The 16,803-nt window shown below is 38.2% G+C and overlaps 7 protein-coding genes across 7 annotated transcripts; 1 reads left to right on the top strand and 6 right to left on the bottom strand.

Annotated features, from left to right (window-relative positions):
* Positions 1–365: 365 nt before the first annotated feature.
* Positions 366–3,676, bottom strand: EV154DRAFT_497337 (Sodium/calcium exchanger protein-domain-containing protein). The gene is made up of 7 exons (XM_051600256.1): positions 3,300–3,676; positions 2,728–3,244; positions 2,030–2,656; positions 1,899–1,975; positions 1,131–1,828; positions 942–1,058; positions 366–883 (listed from the first exon to the last, which is right to left on the bottom strand). Exons 1-7 carry the CDS (start codon positions 3,600–3,602, stop codon positions 700–702), a joined length of 2,523 nt encoding a protein of 840 aa, XP_051461313.1. The 5' UTR covers positions 3,603–3,676; the 3' UTR covers positions 366–699.
* A 2,631-nt stretch (positions 3,677–6,307) lies between these two features.
* On the bottom strand, positions 6,308–7,006 carry EV154DRAFT_576733 (uncharacterized protein; the record flags this gene model as incomplete). Its single annotated transcript, XM_051606502.1, has 1 exon — positions 6,308–7,006. The coding sequence occupies one exon, from the start codon at positions 7,004–7,006 to the stop codon at positions 6,308–6,310; it is 699 nt and encodes a 232-aa protein (XP_051461312.1).
* A 25-nt stretch (positions 7,007–7,031) lies between these two features.
* Positions 7,032–7,879, bottom strand: EV154DRAFT_497334 (HIT-like domain-containing protein). Its single transcript, XM_051600255.1, has 6 exons — positions 7,782–7,879; positions 7,673–7,714; positions 7,567–7,609; positions 7,499–7,514; positions 7,339–7,448; positions 7,032–7,283 (listed from the first exon to the last, which is right to left on the bottom strand). Exons 1-6 carry the CDS (start codon positions 7,832–7,834, stop codon positions 7,125–7,127), a joined length of 423 nt encoding a protein of 140 aa, XP_051461311.1. The 5' UTR covers positions 7,835–7,879; the 3' UTR covers positions 7,032–7,124.
* Positions 7,880–8,233: 354 nt separating this feature from the next.
* On the bottom strand, positions 8,234–8,968 carry EV154DRAFT_414404 (uncharacterized protein; the record flags this gene model as incomplete). Its single annotated transcript, XM_051595610.1, has 2 exons — positions 8,234–8,560; positions 8,645–8,968. The coding sequence occupies 2 exons, from the start codon at positions 8,966–8,968 to the stop codon at positions 8,234–8,236; spliced, it is 651 nt and encodes a 216-aa protein (XP_051461310.1).
* Positions 8,969–9,373: 405 nt separating this feature from the next.
* Positions 9,374–12,203, bottom strand: EV154DRAFT_458791 (uncharacterized protein). Its single transcript, XM_051597458.1, has 6 exons — positions 11,823–12,203; positions 11,649–11,761; positions 11,432–11,580; positions 11,230–11,364; positions 9,855–11,156; positions 9,374–9,758 (listed from the first exon to the last, which is right to left on the bottom strand). The coding sequence occupies exons 1-6, from the start codon at positions 11,927–11,929 to the stop codon at positions 9,432–9,434; spliced, it is 2,133 nt and encodes a 710-aa protein (XP_051461309.1). The 5' UTR covers positions 11,930–12,203; the 3' UTR covers positions 9,374–9,431.
* On the top strand, positions 12,096–13,177 carry EV154DRAFT_599712 (uncharacterized protein). Its single transcript, XM_051607130.1, has 3 exons — positions 12,096–12,309; positions 12,396–12,542; positions 12,602–13,177. The coding sequence occupies exons 1-3, from the start codon at positions 12,223–12,225 to the stop codon at positions 12,794–12,796; spliced, it is 429 nt and encodes a 142-aa protein (XP_051461308.1). The 5' UTR covers positions 12,096–12,222; the 3' UTR covers positions 12,797–13,177.
* Positions 12,955–14,131, bottom strand: EV154DRAFT_536432 (DNA polymerase III, clamp loader complex, gamma/delta/delta subunit; the record flags this gene model as incomplete). The annotated part of the gene is made up of 4 exons (XM_051604136.1): positions 12,955–13,176; positions 13,236–13,471; positions 13,602–13,786; positions 13,848–14,131. 4 exons carry the CDS (start codon positions 14,129–14,131, stop codon positions 12,955–12,957), a joined length of 927 nt encoding a protein of 308 aa, XP_051461307.1.
* Between the last annotated feature and the right edge of the window lie 2,672 nt (positions 14,132–16,803).

Here is a 16,803-nt window from a genome sequence, read left to right as displayed (position 1 = left end):
TTGAATCTGTAGTGTAATAATCGAAGGATTGAATCTTGGCTTGCTTTATCGTTATTTTGGGAGAGTTCAGGTAGTTGTATTAAATTCGAGCAAAGAGAAGTTTTTATAGTCATTTTTTTTTAGGAAAAAAGAAGAAAAGGAAAAAGTAGAAAGAGATAAGATTCGCTATTTTATGTATGTGTGGTTTATGAGGGAGAGGTTATATAAAAAAGGTATATCTATTTTGTACAGTCTTGATTAAAATTCAAAAAGATGCAACAATTACATGTACAAAAAGTAAATTTCAATTTAATTTCTTTCTTTCTTTCTTGTTTATATTTTTTTTTTTCCTCAAAAAAAAAAAAAAAAAAAAAAAAAAAAAAAAATGTTGTTTTAAAGTTTGAACAAGTTACAAAAGAAGAGGGAAAAAACTGTCTGGAAAAAAAAAAGAGCGGGGTAAAAAAAGTAAGAGAAAAAGAGAAAGAAGGAAAGAAAGAGAGACAGCCACAGACACAGACACACGCACACACAACACACAGAAAAAAAAAGGTATCATAAATATAGATTACTTTTTTTTTTTAAAAGGGGGAGATTCGTAGGGCGAGTAAAAGGGGAGTGAGATCAAAATTATTATAGGAGTTGTCTTCTTCTTGATTTATGCAGGGGGGAAACGTAAAATAAAGACAGCAAATGACAACGCGAGATTTTTAGTTGCTTCTATTAAATAATATGACTAACTCCAGTATCCATGGACGGTATATAATAGAATCCTGCTACCAACACAACATAACTAAGTATAAGAATAGATCCCTTAAAGTAATTGGACTTTCCTTCTTGATAAGTATACGTCAATAAAAAGACCGAAAATATAACAGATATGATGTCCCAACGAGGAAACATGAGGCTATTTTCATTGTTCATTAGTCCTGTAATTTTTTACATGATCCAAATTATCTACTTACTTGAATGTGAACTTTCTAATTTCCTCCTTGTCCCAATTATACCATAAAGAAAATGCTACCATGGCTGGAATTTGTAGCAAACACACCTGTAAAGCGTACGCTGATCCGATTTCCATACTATTTTAAAACTTGTTGGCCCAAATGTACATAAAAAAAGGAGTTCTTTTTTTTTTTTTTCTTTATGTATACCTTAATACAATATTTCCATGTAACGCAAAGGAAATGGCATTCATAAACTCGGTAATATTCGGTACCAACGCAAACAACGTCAATCCCAAAAACTTTTCATCAATATTAATACCTTCCATCACCAAATCCACTGTCTCTACCAAGATTTCTGCAATAATTGCATACAGTAACGTACACCCAAATAAGACCGTGTAACTTTTACTTTTACCCCAATTGGGAGAGTCATGGCCTGCCGCTGCTTCCTCTTCTTCTTCTTCTTCAGGTTCTTTGGCATGTACAAAGGCAATAGGTGCGTGGACTGGTAATGGGGCTTCAGTCACTGGTGTTGCTGGGGTAGGATGACTCACGACAGCTCGAAGGACTTGAGGATCTGCTGCATTGAGCGGAGTTTGTTCATTAATAACTGGATGGTTAGGATGGATGATGGCCACCGGGTATACTCTTGGGTGAGGTGCTTCATGAGGTTTTGGTAAAGCACTAGAACTCTTCCAAACCATATCAGCATGTGTATGTAAACTAAATAATAAGCCAATGATATATGCGGATGGTAAGATTGCTGCACAAATCCACATGAAAGGTTTGACACTATTTTGATACACTGGGTCATCAAACATGTTCATTTGATCATAATAACAATGTGAACAAGCAATAGACCCATCTGAACTCCCCTCAGGGCAGCCTGTACAACGCAATTCAAACTATATATTATTAACGTTTAGTAAACCCAACGGAACCCTCCCCTCAACCCCCTCTAAAAAAAAAGATTACCGAGCCAAAAAATTGGTAGAATAATGTGGGTGACAAGGCACCGATAATTGCCATAATCAACATTGTACCAGTTACACCTATAACATATAAAAGTCAGATATGTCCATAATTATCTTTAAACCTCTTCGTACCAGCACTCTTTGCATTAAATCGTTGTTCCTTGCGCTTCACGGCACCACTAACCATGGAAAATCCAGGCATTAATAAGACACCGGCCAAGATACTACCAATCAAAGAACCCTCTACTAAGGAGCTTTTTCCTGCCATTAGAGAAACGGAGTATAAAATGATTTCGATGATACTACCAAAAGTAGCATTGATGACAGCACCTAAGCCCATACTACTTTGAGCAGACACAGAACTGACGCCCATACCAATGAAATAAGATAGCGGGATTACGGAGGCTAGAGATAAGCCAAAAATCATCTTGGGTGAAGTAATGAAAGAGTCGGGTAAATGTTCCTTGAGCACATAATCGTCGAAAATAACAAAGAAAACAAGAGGTATGAGATTGATAAACATAATATTGATACCATCGTAGGTATATTTGTAGTATTGCCAACCAAAAGCTTGATAGGTACATAAAAGAATCACACTAGGCTGTCCTAATCCGCCTGTTAACTGAGATGGTTTGGATCGGAATCTGAGACTGAGTGGATGGCGACGAAGATGACGGACCAGGATATAGTTTAACTTGGCCATCGGAACTGTCACTACACACATCCAACATATGGTTGACACTAATAACAAAAGTGGTGCTAAAAAAAAAGTTTAATACAGCTGATAGTGGTTTCATTATTATCTACTATTTTGACTCTCAAACATTTACCCAGTATTGTGTAAAAGACAATGTAATAGAATACGGCAGAGGGGCCCAATTTGACTGTTTCAAAAACAGCACGAAACCAGTTGTATCTCTTCTTCTTGTGATGATCTATTAATCCACCTTCTTCATCCACATCAAATTCATCGTCATCATCAATTAACACCGAGGATTGTGCAGACTGTTCTCTCTCTAAATCATTCATGACAGACGGCGTGATTTCTACAAGTCTTTCCACATAGCGACCAAATGGCCAAAGTACATAGAAACTAAGTTCCCGAAAGATCATACCATAAGGAGACTGAAACAAACTAAAAGGAAGTGATGCTACAAGAGTCACCAGAGACAACCACCAGCCAAACACTATCACCCATAAAATGTTACCTGGATTTAAAAACAATTCCGGAGATGACGACGGAGATGAATGTAACGCACTGTTTGCTTTACGTACAACCGAACGGGACTTTTTGTAAAGAGCCGGTTTCCAGATAGGTAAACCAAAAGGATGCTGCTTATTCATGGCCTAAACATAAAAAGTTGATAAACGACTTATAATGATATATTTATAGTGTTCCTACTTCTTGTCTTTCTTTAAGCGTTATCTCGTGATCATAACTGTTCATTGACATGCGATCACTTGACAAGCCACGTTGACGCGCCATCTCTGAACGCTCATCCTCTTCCGGAATCTCGAAAATACCATTGTCAGTCTCTTGCTGCTCTTGTTCATACTCATCGCTCTCTTCTTCATGGCGGTGTTTTCTTTCTTCTACAATCGATCCGTATTTGGTAGAAGCTGTACGGCTCGGTCTTCTGCCTTGATGAAAAGAAGACGAAGTTGACCTAGTCTTTGAAAGTGGGGGCCTTTCAGAGTTATCCATTTCTGCAGAAGAAAGAAAAGAGCAGATAAAATGGTATGGGTTTCCGATAAATAAAGCAAAAAAAAAAAAAAAAAGGGTTTCACCAATGCCCCCCCCCCCCTCCATAAACAAACCCCGTTATATTGTCAGATGTATATGTGCCTCTCTGTGAAAGATATGTCATGGCGGTACAACATGTACATTTTGGTACAGTGCGGATGTCAAATTTTAGGACTAGTGACGTTTTAAATATAAAAAAAGATTGCATAAAATATCAACCTTAATGAACTCATTTATACAAGCTTCCCGACACCTCTTAGCAACCAGCTGTAGCTCGTGCAACCCATATCCAAAATAAATGTGTCAGAAAAAATAAACCAAAGTTTGCCATGAGATGCTTTCCTGGCATATGAATACATCTTTGTCGTTTTCGACCTGCATAATTACATAACGTCTATGTCTTCAAAAAGAAAAACTTTAATAATTATACTACAACTCTACATGTAAATCTTCATTTAAGGATGGAATAAAGCATCTTCAGCTATTCCTACCACCGTCCTATCGCAAATGATTTGCTGGGATGGTATCAAGTCTTTTGGGTCAATTTAGTTTTCTGTATGACAGCGAGGTTTTAGTAACTCCAAAAATCCTTTTCACGCTGCATAGCTGGAGGTAGTGTAGTCATCAGATGGCATGGTTGGCATTGTTTCAGAAAAATATATGTCGACGGGAAAAAGGCACGGTGCAACATTTTTTTTTCTTCTTATTTTTCTGCTACACAAAACGTTTTTAATAGCAGCAGTACAACATCCTTGTTTAAGTAAAGGTTATTTCGTGATTCATTGTTGCTATGCAAGCTGTATATGCGGATACAATCAGTCATAAAAAGGACACACAATCTCTAGAACTATGATAAATCCCATCACATAAACACAGGTGTAAACCCCATTTAGTTTGTGTGTGTTATATCATAAAAATGCAGCCACAGTAATTTTTTTTCTGCTTTCGAGAATTTTGCATGAATCAAAAATCCCTAAATCATTGAGGTTATTTTCTGTCTTCAAATAAAAAACCTATCCGACACCTAAAGACTCATCAGCAAACTACATACTAAAGTAAAAGGCGACTTGTATGGTCTGGTGTGGATGAATTTAGATCATATCAAATTGTACAATTCAGGGCTTATTATTCTATACGCGTTAATTTAAACTGAAAACTACAAGTTCGACAATGGCTGTATATGTCTCGTATATAAGTCTGGTTTTCTTTAAACAAAAATATGTTACTTGATAATTGTGTATTCATTGGCTCTTGACTTGCACACTTTCATGATTAATTATTGATGGATGGAAGCCCAAAGGGCATTTAAAACCCGCTTCATGCATTGGCTTGAAGCAAAAATCAGCCAATAGAATTGCTTATATATTTTTTATTTTTCTTAAATTATAAGGTGGTTCTGAGGCCGCTACCCGAAGTAGTGACCAGAGTTTGGTAGAGAAAGCACCCTGTACCGCCGCCTGCCTTTTCAGAACCCCAAAAAACCTTTTTTTTAGCTTCCGTCAGTTTCGACAGTGACATTAGGCAGCAAAGGCGCGATCACATGAAATAATTTTGCATGAATCAAAAGTCCCCGTCACGAAAGGGTCTTGTGATTTCTTACCCAAAAAATTTTTTTGAAGGGGGTAACAAAAAGGTATAAAAAGGGCTCATTTTCAGATTTTTCTTATTTTTTTTTCTTCTGTAAAAAAAATCATTCTCTGATGACAGCATTCAATCTGCTATGTGACCGATCCCCACACCAGGTCGCAGTCGACGGTTAGGTTTTTTTTTCAAGTCGCCTCATTGAGTGTTCCCGACCCCTTGAGCAACGATTTGGTTTTTAATATTAATGAAAATGAAAAATTATAATAATTTGAGTGTAGATCCACCCTGATTGTACATCACGCATCACGACGTGTGACTTTCATGGATCTTAAAAAGCACACCCTCAACAATCCCCAAATGCAGTTTGACTTGGGGGAAGAAAACTATGTCCTAACCTTTTTTAGTTGCTTTTTGTATGATGTGTAACCTTCGAGCTAATCAATATTAAAAAAGCTGAACTGCTTTCATGAGTATAGGCTCTTAGCTGTGTTTCGTCTACATTATTCGACAAGTCTTTTAAATACACAGAAAAGACTGAAAGATCCTCTTCCAAAGTACACAGATCTTGGCAATCGTACCCAGGTTGTTTTGCACGCCTCCCTAACTTGTTTAAAACTAGATAACTTTGACAAAGTTTGACATATTGCGCTACTTTTAGTAAGCCGAGCGACTACGGTAAAACCGCATGGTTGTATGGTCCATTATACACAGCCTATCAAATTAAATAGACGCACATAATTCACATCATCGTTTTAATTAAGACTTGGAAACAGTTAGTTAAAATGACATGGAGAAATGTTTATTTGTGTGCCTTTACTTTTATAGTTACTAGCATATAAAAACTTCAAATATTAGTTTATCCCAGTGCTGAGCCTAAAAATCCAGTTTTTTTTTTCTTTTTTCTTTTTTTGTATGTTGTGTATTGATGTAATTTAAAAGGCAACTATGTAGTTAAAGACTGATGGAGCAATATAGTGTAATTAGATGAGAGCAATTGGATGTTTATCACACGTTAAAAAGAATACGTTTAAGTTTTTAGTTATGTTTATTTACATATGTACAGATTCAGACTAGTGTGTTTATTATGATAAGGGGATGACCTCATCCTTATGCCATCCTGGGGAGCTTAATTTGATCTGATCCAAGTCGATCTTTCCTTTGCCGCTGACGGTAGCAGATGCTTGGACCTCACAGCCGCCACCTTGAGGGCCCTTGGATGCCTGATCCTCCATCCAAAAGTTAATATTCACCTTATGTTTATCCTTTCCGTCCAAGCGAGTTGTATCTGACTTATGAACCTCCTCCCAGATCATATCCTTGAAATGATCCAAACCAAAGGCCTTGAGCATTTGTTTACCTTCTTCTGTATTTTCAAAGAAATGCTTCAGTTGCTTGATGGTGTCGCTACGTATGAGATCAGTCGCGCGATGTGTGCCTAACTGAGACAACAAGGCCTGTGAAACCGTGCTGTCTTTACCGATGACAGGCGCCAAGTAATCCCACCAATTCTTGGTCTTGCGGAACAAACGCCAGCCAAAGATAGAGGCAGCGCCACCTGCTGCTACCCAAACCATGGGTCCCATCACACTACTGGCTAAAGAGGCAGCACCCAATGCACCCAGAATGTAATTACGATGTTTCTTGCCGACAGTAGCAAGCACGATTTTGGGTATGATTTTCCACATGGACAATGGACGCTGTTGGGTCTTGACGACATGGGAATTGAGTTGAGGAGCAAGCAAGACGCTTCGTCTTTGAATATTGCGATTAAGAACAAACATTGATGGTTAAAGGGAAAAGGATAAAGAGGATAATAAACAATAAAAAAAATGACAGGCATTTTATTTTAGATAAAAAAAAAAATTAAAACTGAAACTGAATTAATTAGACGAAACCCAATCATAATTTCTTCATGATATCATCATAAGTCGATTGAATATCGGCCATGTCCTTTTTGATTGGATTCCAACGAACGCCTAGTCCAGTTTCCTTATCGGGCTTGGGAATGATGTGGAAATGAACATGAGGTACAGCTTGGTTGGCAAGTTTGCCATTGTTCTAATTCATGTGTCAATCTTGTATTAAACAATTACAATTTTTTTATTATTATTACCTGCAAAACATTGTATTGAGCAAATCCACCAGCAGCAGCAATCTTTTTGGCAACAGGCATAACATCAGCTAAAAAATCGTCAGGTACTTGGTGCATGAATTCAGCGTGGTCTAAATAAAGAGTTAATGGTTTATTGTGTGCAGTGAATCTCTTTCTTTACACTTGGGAATGACCAACTAGAGATAATATTAATACACAAATAGTGATTGTCGCGCAAGGTTGACTTACTGAATGGCCTTCACTCAAAGGTTCAATGTCCATGAAGGCATAACTAGACATTTACAAAAGACGCGTCAATCATGTGTTAATGGGTCAAACTTTTTGTTGTGGTTACGTCTTTTCTGTTTCGACTAATTTGAAGGAAGGAATATCCTTTCTATAGAATATATTATATGAATACAACTCTCTTTTTTTAAATAAGGGATTATTTATTATATTTTTACTTTATAATTTTACAAAAGATACAATTATCGTCAAGGTGGTTATGACTAGACATGGCTCGTTGTTGCTTAAAATACGGCGTAAAAAGTGTAAAAGAACGTAATAAAGAACGCGTCATGTCAAAAAAGAGTAAATAAAAGAGAAAACCCGCTGGGCCCCCGCTTACTCTTACTTTTTAAGGCCACCAATCACAGAAGAAAGATCGGTGGGTACAGCTGCGGGTAAAGAAGCCAATACGTCAGATGGAATCAACTCTGTGGGTGATTTACCTCCAGTAAAGCTTCCAATGATGCCTTCTATGCCACCAGCACCACCACTGCCTCCTGCCAAACCAGAAATCACGGATTCAATGGTTTTAACCAAGGTCGATTGGTCATTGGGCTAATCATGGTGATAATAAAAAAAAAGTAAATTAAAAATGGTTTTCTTATAACTCGCCTCCCTAGATACAGCACTAAAAAAAAAAGAGAGAGAGAGAGAGAGAGAGACTTACATCAATAGGACACTTAAATCCAATGGTGTTGGAGACTGGTACACTGATAGGTACACCGATAATGGTCACGGTTGCAACCACTTTATAATCCAATTGGATGTCTTTGGCTGTACCACCGCCCAGTCCACAATCCGCCATGATTTTAGATAACACAGCGATATTATTGTTGTTTGTGACATCGATCGACATGGCAAATGGGAAAGAAATGTTGGTAACTGAATGCGAGCCAATATGGAGATCATGAAGTGTACCACCGCCTAAAGGTGTTGTATCACCATGGTAATTAGCCTAAAAAAAAAGATGTACGTTTTGTGTATATTTTTAGATATAAAAAAATTGTTTAAAATTAAATTAAAAAAACAATTTACATACGGTAGCTACTAAAGTCGTAAATGTAACACTTTCGATATTGGGATTATTCACCACAAATCCTAAAGAAACATTCAGATTGACGGTCGTTAAGCCCACCATACCAAACTCGGGTGTGCCTTGAATGCCTGTGAATTCGACGGTGGGGACTTTGAAGAGAGCAGCCAAAACCCCCACCACAATACCAATAACGATGATAAGTAATAGCAAACAGCAACTGATCCAACGACACCATCGAGGACAGCATGTACAGCATCCACAGCATAGTTTATCACAACAGGATCGATTTGCCTTATTGTTTCTTCTGGCATATTTTTCGTTGTTCATGGTCGCGGTTCCTACTTGACTGAGTCGTGATGGTGTGACTGAGTGGTTGTAATAGCCATCCGAGGTTGCTAAGGTGGGTTTTGGCTCGTTATGATTGTAGTGGGTCATGTCGTTCATGGCATATGTATCTTGGGGTTGATAGTGGTCATAATACTGTTGCTGCTGTTGTTGCTGATACATTTAAATATAGTATATAGGGGAAGGGGGGTGCCAAATAAATAAATGTATATATATACAAAAAGAAGCACAAAAGAGAGAAAGAGAAAAGAGGGGGTATGTGTGTGTTGCCTTATTAATTGAGAAACTTATAATTTCATTAACTTTTTAAATAAGGAATGAGGAGAAAAGAAGGGCCCAATGAAATGTCGTGATCTTAATAATTTTGTCTGTGCCAATGTTACACATGTGCCTAGGAACAAGAAATGCCATGTTTGGGTGGGTTTTTTATTTTATTTTTTTATTTTTAATGTGTGGGTGTAATAGGCCAAGTGGGATCCGTTAGTAACTCTTCCGAATCATTCACAATAATCACACTCATGTCATCATCATCTTCTTTTACAGAAGAGGCTTCAGATCCACTTCGTTGTCTACGATGGGGAGGTTCTAATAATAATTTCTTGTCGACCACAATGGTAGGTCGAGGTAAGACAGGATTACTCTGACTTCTACGTCGCATCATGCGATCCATCTCTACTGCTTTATCAGAAGCAGTCTTTACATTGCCTGCGTCCATAAAACTCAGGCTTTCGATAAACGATTTGGGGAATGAAAAGGATGGGAGTTGAGGTGTCTCTTCTTCGTTGGCGCTGAAACTACTCCGACTGTCGCTACTGATACTCTTCACTCCCTTATCATCTTCCTCATCTTCCTCTTCGTCATCATCTACTACATCGTCGTCGTCATCATCATCATCATCGTCATCATTAGCATCCACTTCTTCTCCATCGTCTTGACTGATAGCGGATGAGGTTTCCATCATGTTATGGTGGGAAGACGAGGTGGATGTACTTTGATTGGATATAGGTTCATTCTCTGTTGTTGCTGTAAATACCAAGCTTGACCTTGGTGGTGGTGTTGTGGTGGTGTTAGGCGGGAAAGGATATAAATGTGTGGGTAAAGATAATTTTCTGGTCTGTTGGCAAGTGCTAAAGGATAATTCGGATTCAAGATAATCTCTGTAACAAATCAAACGTTGTAATTCGATCCGTTTTGTCTTTATCCTCTTTCCTAGTGTCTCTGCAAACAACAAGATACGATCCTTAGTTGATTTTTGATAGGGTGAAAGCACCATTAGATTACGTCGTAACTGTAATTCACGGTCGAGTAATTTGACTTGTTCATCAATACGATCTGATAATTCGGATACTTTCTCTTTGGCCTTATCCTCTCGTTTTAATTTGTCGCCGTCTCTACGTGTAGGTCGCATACGCACACCCGTGGTCTTTAGAGTGGCCGCATAGTTGATCTTTAACATCCAGTCTTCCATCTCTTTATCGTTGTCAGCACGCAATAAGAATTGTTGTCCATCCCCTGTGATCAAGCGAAAGACATGTGGGTATTTTGTATATTCTTCATCGCAGATACAAATAGCATAAGACAGAGATACAATCTGAACCGGTCGTAGGTAGGAATTGGATGATGATGATGATGTTGTTGAAGAACTAGAGTTGTGGGGTATAGGCGTATTTTGTTGCTGTTGTTGTGTATATAGAGACGAGAGTGAATTGACCGTGGTGTTATTGACACTCAAGTTGGAGGAGGAATCCACTATGGAAGAGAAAGCAGGAAAACTATTGTTTCTTTTGGATCCTAAAGCAGATGGATTTTCTTCCTTATCCAGCCATGTTTGGTATGAAGAGAGATCAGCGAAAAAGATGATTTGACTGCCGCTCAGAATGATGCCAAAGGGTCTCCAACCACGCGCTGTGGCTTTTTTTCCACCTTGAATTAAATCATACTTGCGGTCCAAAATGCCAGCCTTGGTCACTCGTATCGTAAACGTATTGTTGTGATTGGCATCATTTCCATATCGACTTCGAACACCGGCCAAACACAACGATTTAGCCTTCAATAACGAGAAATGAACGTCCATGATCGGAATCGGCTTCAAAGTCCGTTTGTAACTAAAGCTATTTTCGGCTGGCATCAATTGTTCTAGCTTCTGGCCAAGATCTGCTAACAAAGCCGCCTAACAAAAAAAAAAGATGTGTCAACCTTTTTTTTTTTTTACCCGGCATCACATTGAATGATAAATCACTTACAGACTGTGTGGTGATATTGGAGTCGTTGTTTTTCAGCTTGGAGAACCAACCGTTGGATCGTTCTGTTCTTCCTATCGATTCTTTGTGTCCATCTGCATACGTGAATTCTGACATAACAATGTTGTCATACATGACCTAAAAGAAAAAAGGTTGTTCGATAAACAAATAAATAGAAAGAAAAAAGAGTGGAAAAGGGACTTACATCGAGTATTTCTTGCGCAACACCTTCTCCGCCTTCAATTATTTTTGTCCGCATAATAAACGTGTCCTTGTTCATTTTCTGACGCACGTTTTTATTGTGAGCGTCGGTATGAAGTAATAAGATGGAGAATGAAACCGCATAAACCACATCTAAAAATATAATCACATGAGAGTTTATTCATCGTTGCTATAACAACAAAATAGAAGAAAAAACTAACCTGGATTATCGACTAAACCCGGGTTACACTCGTAGTAACGTTTGGCAAAGTCCTCCATTGCACGATCAATCTGTTGAGCCTCTTTAGGTAATAAGACCTTGGCAAGTAATTTTCTAATTAAAAAAGAGAGTATTATTTCTCCGTCCTAAACCTATTTTTCTATACCATCTTTACCTTAGCGACGTATCAATTGACTCGCCACAAAAATCAAAATTTTGTACTTGGTACGCGAAACTGGCTTCTCTCGTCATTTTTTTATGATCATTGCCAGGTCCTGCCATTTGCCCGCCTTTTATTTCTGATTGCTTGTACTGTTTCTATCCCGGGATGATGTTGAAACGACTTCTTTTTTTTGTTTAAAAGGGCTGTTGTCAAAAGGTTCTTATCCAATTCTTCTACAGAAAAATAAGAGAAAGAGTGCTGTAATCAGTAACAATTGTCTTGATGGGAAAAAGAGAGAAGGGAAAGAGAGAGAGAGAGAGAAAAAAAAAAGGGAAAAGGTGAATAATAAATTGCTTTTGAAGCCCAGTTCTCATTTTCGCTCCTTTTTTTCCCTTTTTTAACACTAAAAAAAATGTCTGCACAGAATCAATATATAGATGTAAAGGGTCACATGGCAGAAAGCACCATGCGTATTAAGGATTTGGCTCAGGCTGAAAAAGTAAATAACAACAAAAGAATATTGGGCTTGTTTTTTCCCTTTCCCTTATTGTTTCAGCACGCGTATTCATTACTCTCATTTCTTAGAAACTAGTATTATTGATCGAGACAGCGGCAGAAGCCTTATCAATCTTATCTGATGAAGCACCCAATGACGAAAACACTGACCAGTTTGTGCGTGATCGAGCAATGACATTTCGTGGATTAGCAGAACGTTATTTCTCTCTTGTTAATGTAACTTTGACTTTTTATAAACACCCGCTTATGTATGCTAACTTTTTTTTTTAATCTAGGACATTCAATTTGCATTGAGAAGTCACACTCATTATCTCACAAAAGAAGCAAGTATCACCTCCTCTGCAAACAAAATTATACCCTTTAAAACATCGGTCCTTGGCCAATACAAGGAATTAGAAATTTGGACAAGCGCTATCGAAACCGTCAGCCAACGTATTGCCGAAATCAAAAAGATCGCTCAAGAACAATAATCTTTAATTTTTTATTTGTCAAGGAATCGTTGGTCTTTCAATTCGTCAGGAAGATACGATTGTTCCACAGGTCCATCAAAGCTTGGATTATACTTGTATCCTTTGCCATAACCTAGGTTCTTTAATTTCTTTTTTCTTAGTACGCAGTGTAAATAAAATCATATTTTATATTTTACCTCCATTAACTTGGTAGGTGCATTTCTTATATGCATGGGAACAGGATATTGAGGCTTTTGCTGAATCGTTTGCTTGACCAGATTATATGCCTTGTAACTGCGTACACTCTTTTTCGTCTCTGCTAAATGAACAACCAAATGTGCAAGAATCGTATCACATTCAGGCATTCCAATCTTTTCACAGGCTTGATAGGTCGCCATAGCCTATTTTATAAAACCCTTTTTATTAAATTTAATCCCTTCACTCATTTGCTTAGCCTTACCAATGGTAATGCGGTATTATCGGCTAGTCCAATATCCTCACTGGCACAACGCACTAATCTTCTTGCGACATACAATGGATCCTCACCTGCTTCCAGCATCCTACCTAGCCAATATAAAGCTGCATCCGCATCACTTCCCCTGATGCTCTTGTGCAATGCACTAATGATATCATAATGCTGATCCCCGTTACGATCATAGAGCAGATGCGATTTTTGAAATGCGCCCTTGACCGTATCTATGTCAAGTGGCGATTGCTTGTTCTCTAGCAAATTCACCGCCATCTCCAATGTGTTTAAAGCCGTACGTGCTAGTTCAAAGATATTTGAGGCAATTCTTTTTTAAAAATAGATTTACCCTAATCTTACCATCGCCATCACTAAATACTGCCAGTTGCTTTATTGCATCCTTATCTTTATCCGTATCAACAACTACCTCTTCGCCTCTCCATTCTTCAAGGCCTCTTGTCAAGATGGCTTCAATATGATCTTGATTCAAAGTCTTCAACACAAATACTTTGCACCGTGATAGTAAAGCTGAATTCACCTTGAAGCTTAATGTAGGATGTGTTAAAAAAAATTACTGTTTCTATCTTATTCCCTTGTCATATGTACCTAGGGTTCTCTGTCGTTGCACCGATGAGACGAATCGTACCATGCTCAACATAGGGCAAGAAAAGATCTTGCTGTGACTTTGTAAAGCGATGAATTTCATCAATAAAGATGATGGTTTTTTGTGCTGTCAAACTAAGGTAAGATTTAGCTTCGTCAAAGGCCTGTTTGACATGCGCGGTATTATGACTGGTGGCACTGAGTTCGACAAAGCGGGATTGTGTCATATTGGACATGATGCGTGCAATAGTGGTTTTACCACATCCGGGTGGTCCCCACAGTATCATGGAAGGTATGCTGTCATTATCCATCAAGCGCTTTAAAATACCCTCTTTACCCAATAATTCTTCTTGTCCCACGAAATCTGTCAAGGATTTCGGTCGAACTACACGGGGAAAAAAAATCAGTTATCCACCCTACGCATAGTAACTGCAGTTATACCTTTGGCAGCAAGAGGCATAGATTCAGAAACAACGTCCCTCTTGTTTCGTTTAATAGCAGGTTGTGGTGATGTTTCGACAGTCCGTTTTAAGCTGTTAGTAGTGTGGCTGGATTTGAAAATAGGTGCAGTTGGTCTCTGTAACGTTGTTTGTGCTTGAGGCTTCGGTGCAAACAATGGTGCCAGACGAGGAGGCGTTTCCTTAGGCGTATGCACGGTTGTTTCAGAGACAGGAGCTTTAGCATCCGTCGTGATAGCTGCAGGTTCCTCTTCTGGCGGAGGAGGAGGGCAGTTTTTATCAATGTGGACATTGATAATGGTAGCAGCTACGTATTGGCCACAAATGGGGCATTGAACTACATGAGGGTTTCTTTGATTTAGTCATTTTCTAGATCCCGGCTTGATTAGCCTTCTTCTTGGTTTTTTTTGCGTTACCTTTAGACATGGTTTGAATGGATTTATATTAAAGGGGAAAAGGTGTTCCTTCTTTTTTTTTGTTTTTTTGACGGCTTACCAAGAAAAAAAAAACCTACTCTACACCCACCCCGTTTCCCGACTATTACTGCTGAGCCTACTGATATCTATTCTGCGTATGGGTGTATATATTGTACAGGATGATAGTATTATTATATGGCTGTTTATGTTTGAAGGCTGTTCACTCTGTAACTCGAAGGAAAAATCTGGTATGTTGAGACTAAAAGAGTAAATAAGCGCATTACTTTTATTTTTCTTTGTATCTACGTTTATATAAGACTTCTTTATAGGCCGAATGAAACTGGTTTACAAATCAGCATACAGTAGACTGGTGCTCTTGGACGGCCATAAGTGGTCAAACAAAATAAGACATGTGCTATGGCATATCATTTTTATTAAAGAAGATTTTTAGGATCTCCAGTTTGGGCCAACAGGAAACCCCAAGGTATTTTCCCATTAGTGGAAGCAACCTGCCTCAGACCCCAATATAAGACATCTAAACCGAACATAAAAAAAATGAAAATGAGGCAAAAATTGGTCTGCTTTATACCATTTTCGAAAGCTAAAAAAATTGAGCAAAAAAGTCCATAACCTTCGTAAAATTCCATGACTGCCCGCACATTTCCTTTTTTGTTATTAGCCATGTACTCTGAGTGGATTACTGATACGACATCTAATAAGGAATGAAGCATACAATCGGTTCATGGATCGTTTATTTTTCCGTGTTGTAGAAAGCGCCTGGACTTGGTTTACGCATTTCTCTATTTAAATCGCCATGTCGAAAAAGCTTTCTGGTGCTGTGGCATACAACACGCAAACGCATGAATTTCTTCATTGTGTAACGTCCCGAACAATAAGCATCTTTCTGGCGTTTATGGCTTCTTTTTTATCAAACATTTTGATCGCGTCTTGATTCATTGAGACCAGATATTTCAGACAAAGTATTATCCCCAAATAAGAAGCTTGTTGCCCCTCATCATTTACGGCTTCTCATCGCCATGCTTAGAATATATCACTGGTTCTATAATAAAGTTAATACAGTGGGGATAGGATTTGTAAATAGTAAGCTAAGCAAAACATGACGAAATAACTTTCTCTTCCCATTAACAGTTGTTTATACATCTCTCTTCCCCCAGAACCTGCTATTTGTGTTTTTGCTGTTGGTAGAAATAACACGACAGAGACTAAAGTATACACGTGTATGTCCCATTTATCCGTTATACGAGCTGGCGTATAAGCTATTTTTAAGCGTCTAACATACTCTATGTTGTTAATATACATTATTTCTATAGACACCTAACCTTTATGCAAGCAAGTATCAGCTGTCAGTTTTATATTTCACTTTTCAAATCTCGGTGGGAGCGAGGTTTATATCGCAAACTGACGTACGCTTGTGCTCTTTATTCTCTTTTCGATCTCGTTAAAAAGTCTACAAGGCACATGGGTCCATTTAAGATGACGGACATTCGACATATTCATAAGCTACTACTTTTTCCAATATAATTGATGGATCACTCATTTGTATTCAACCAATATGTCCAAACGTTTTCAATTGGCGGCGGCGTATTGGCTAGTAAATGACACGAGGCATTATCTTTTATAAATATTAAAATTCTCAGAAGACTCCTTGGGTAAATGGAAGACAATAGCTGACAGAGGCGTGTATGTCTATCATAGTATCTACAATCTTGAGAGGGGTATCACCAACTACTTAATACAATTCCTCTTTTAGATCACCAAAGCGCTTTACCAAAGTGAACAGTTGATGTGATGTAGGAGCTTTTAATGCCCTTTTTTCCTCCTTTTTTTCGGAGCACTGTGGCACCATCGTCATTACTTACTACGGTGACCTTTCTCGGGCTAAACGGCAGATCTATATCAAACATTTATTTTAGCCAGCCTTACCTTTATTCTGTTCTGTGCGAAACTCAAGCGCAGAAAAAAAAATAACAATCCAAGCCTTCATTTTTGTAAATAAACGTGTGTCTTTCAATGTGGCTTAAACTGATTCACCTAAAAACTTGTTACTACAACCCCAGCACTCAT

Source organism: Mucor mucedo (genome assembly GCF_025094135.1).
Source record: "Mucor mucedo strain NRRL 3635 chromosome Unknown EV154scaffold_14, whole genome shotgun sequence".
Lineage (NCBI taxonomy): Eukaryota > Fungi > Mucoromycota > Mucoromycetes > Mucorales > Mucoraceae > Mucor > Mucor mucedo.
Note: the sequence above shows the minus strand (reverse complement) of the source record. Positions and strands in the feature narration are given on the sequence as shown.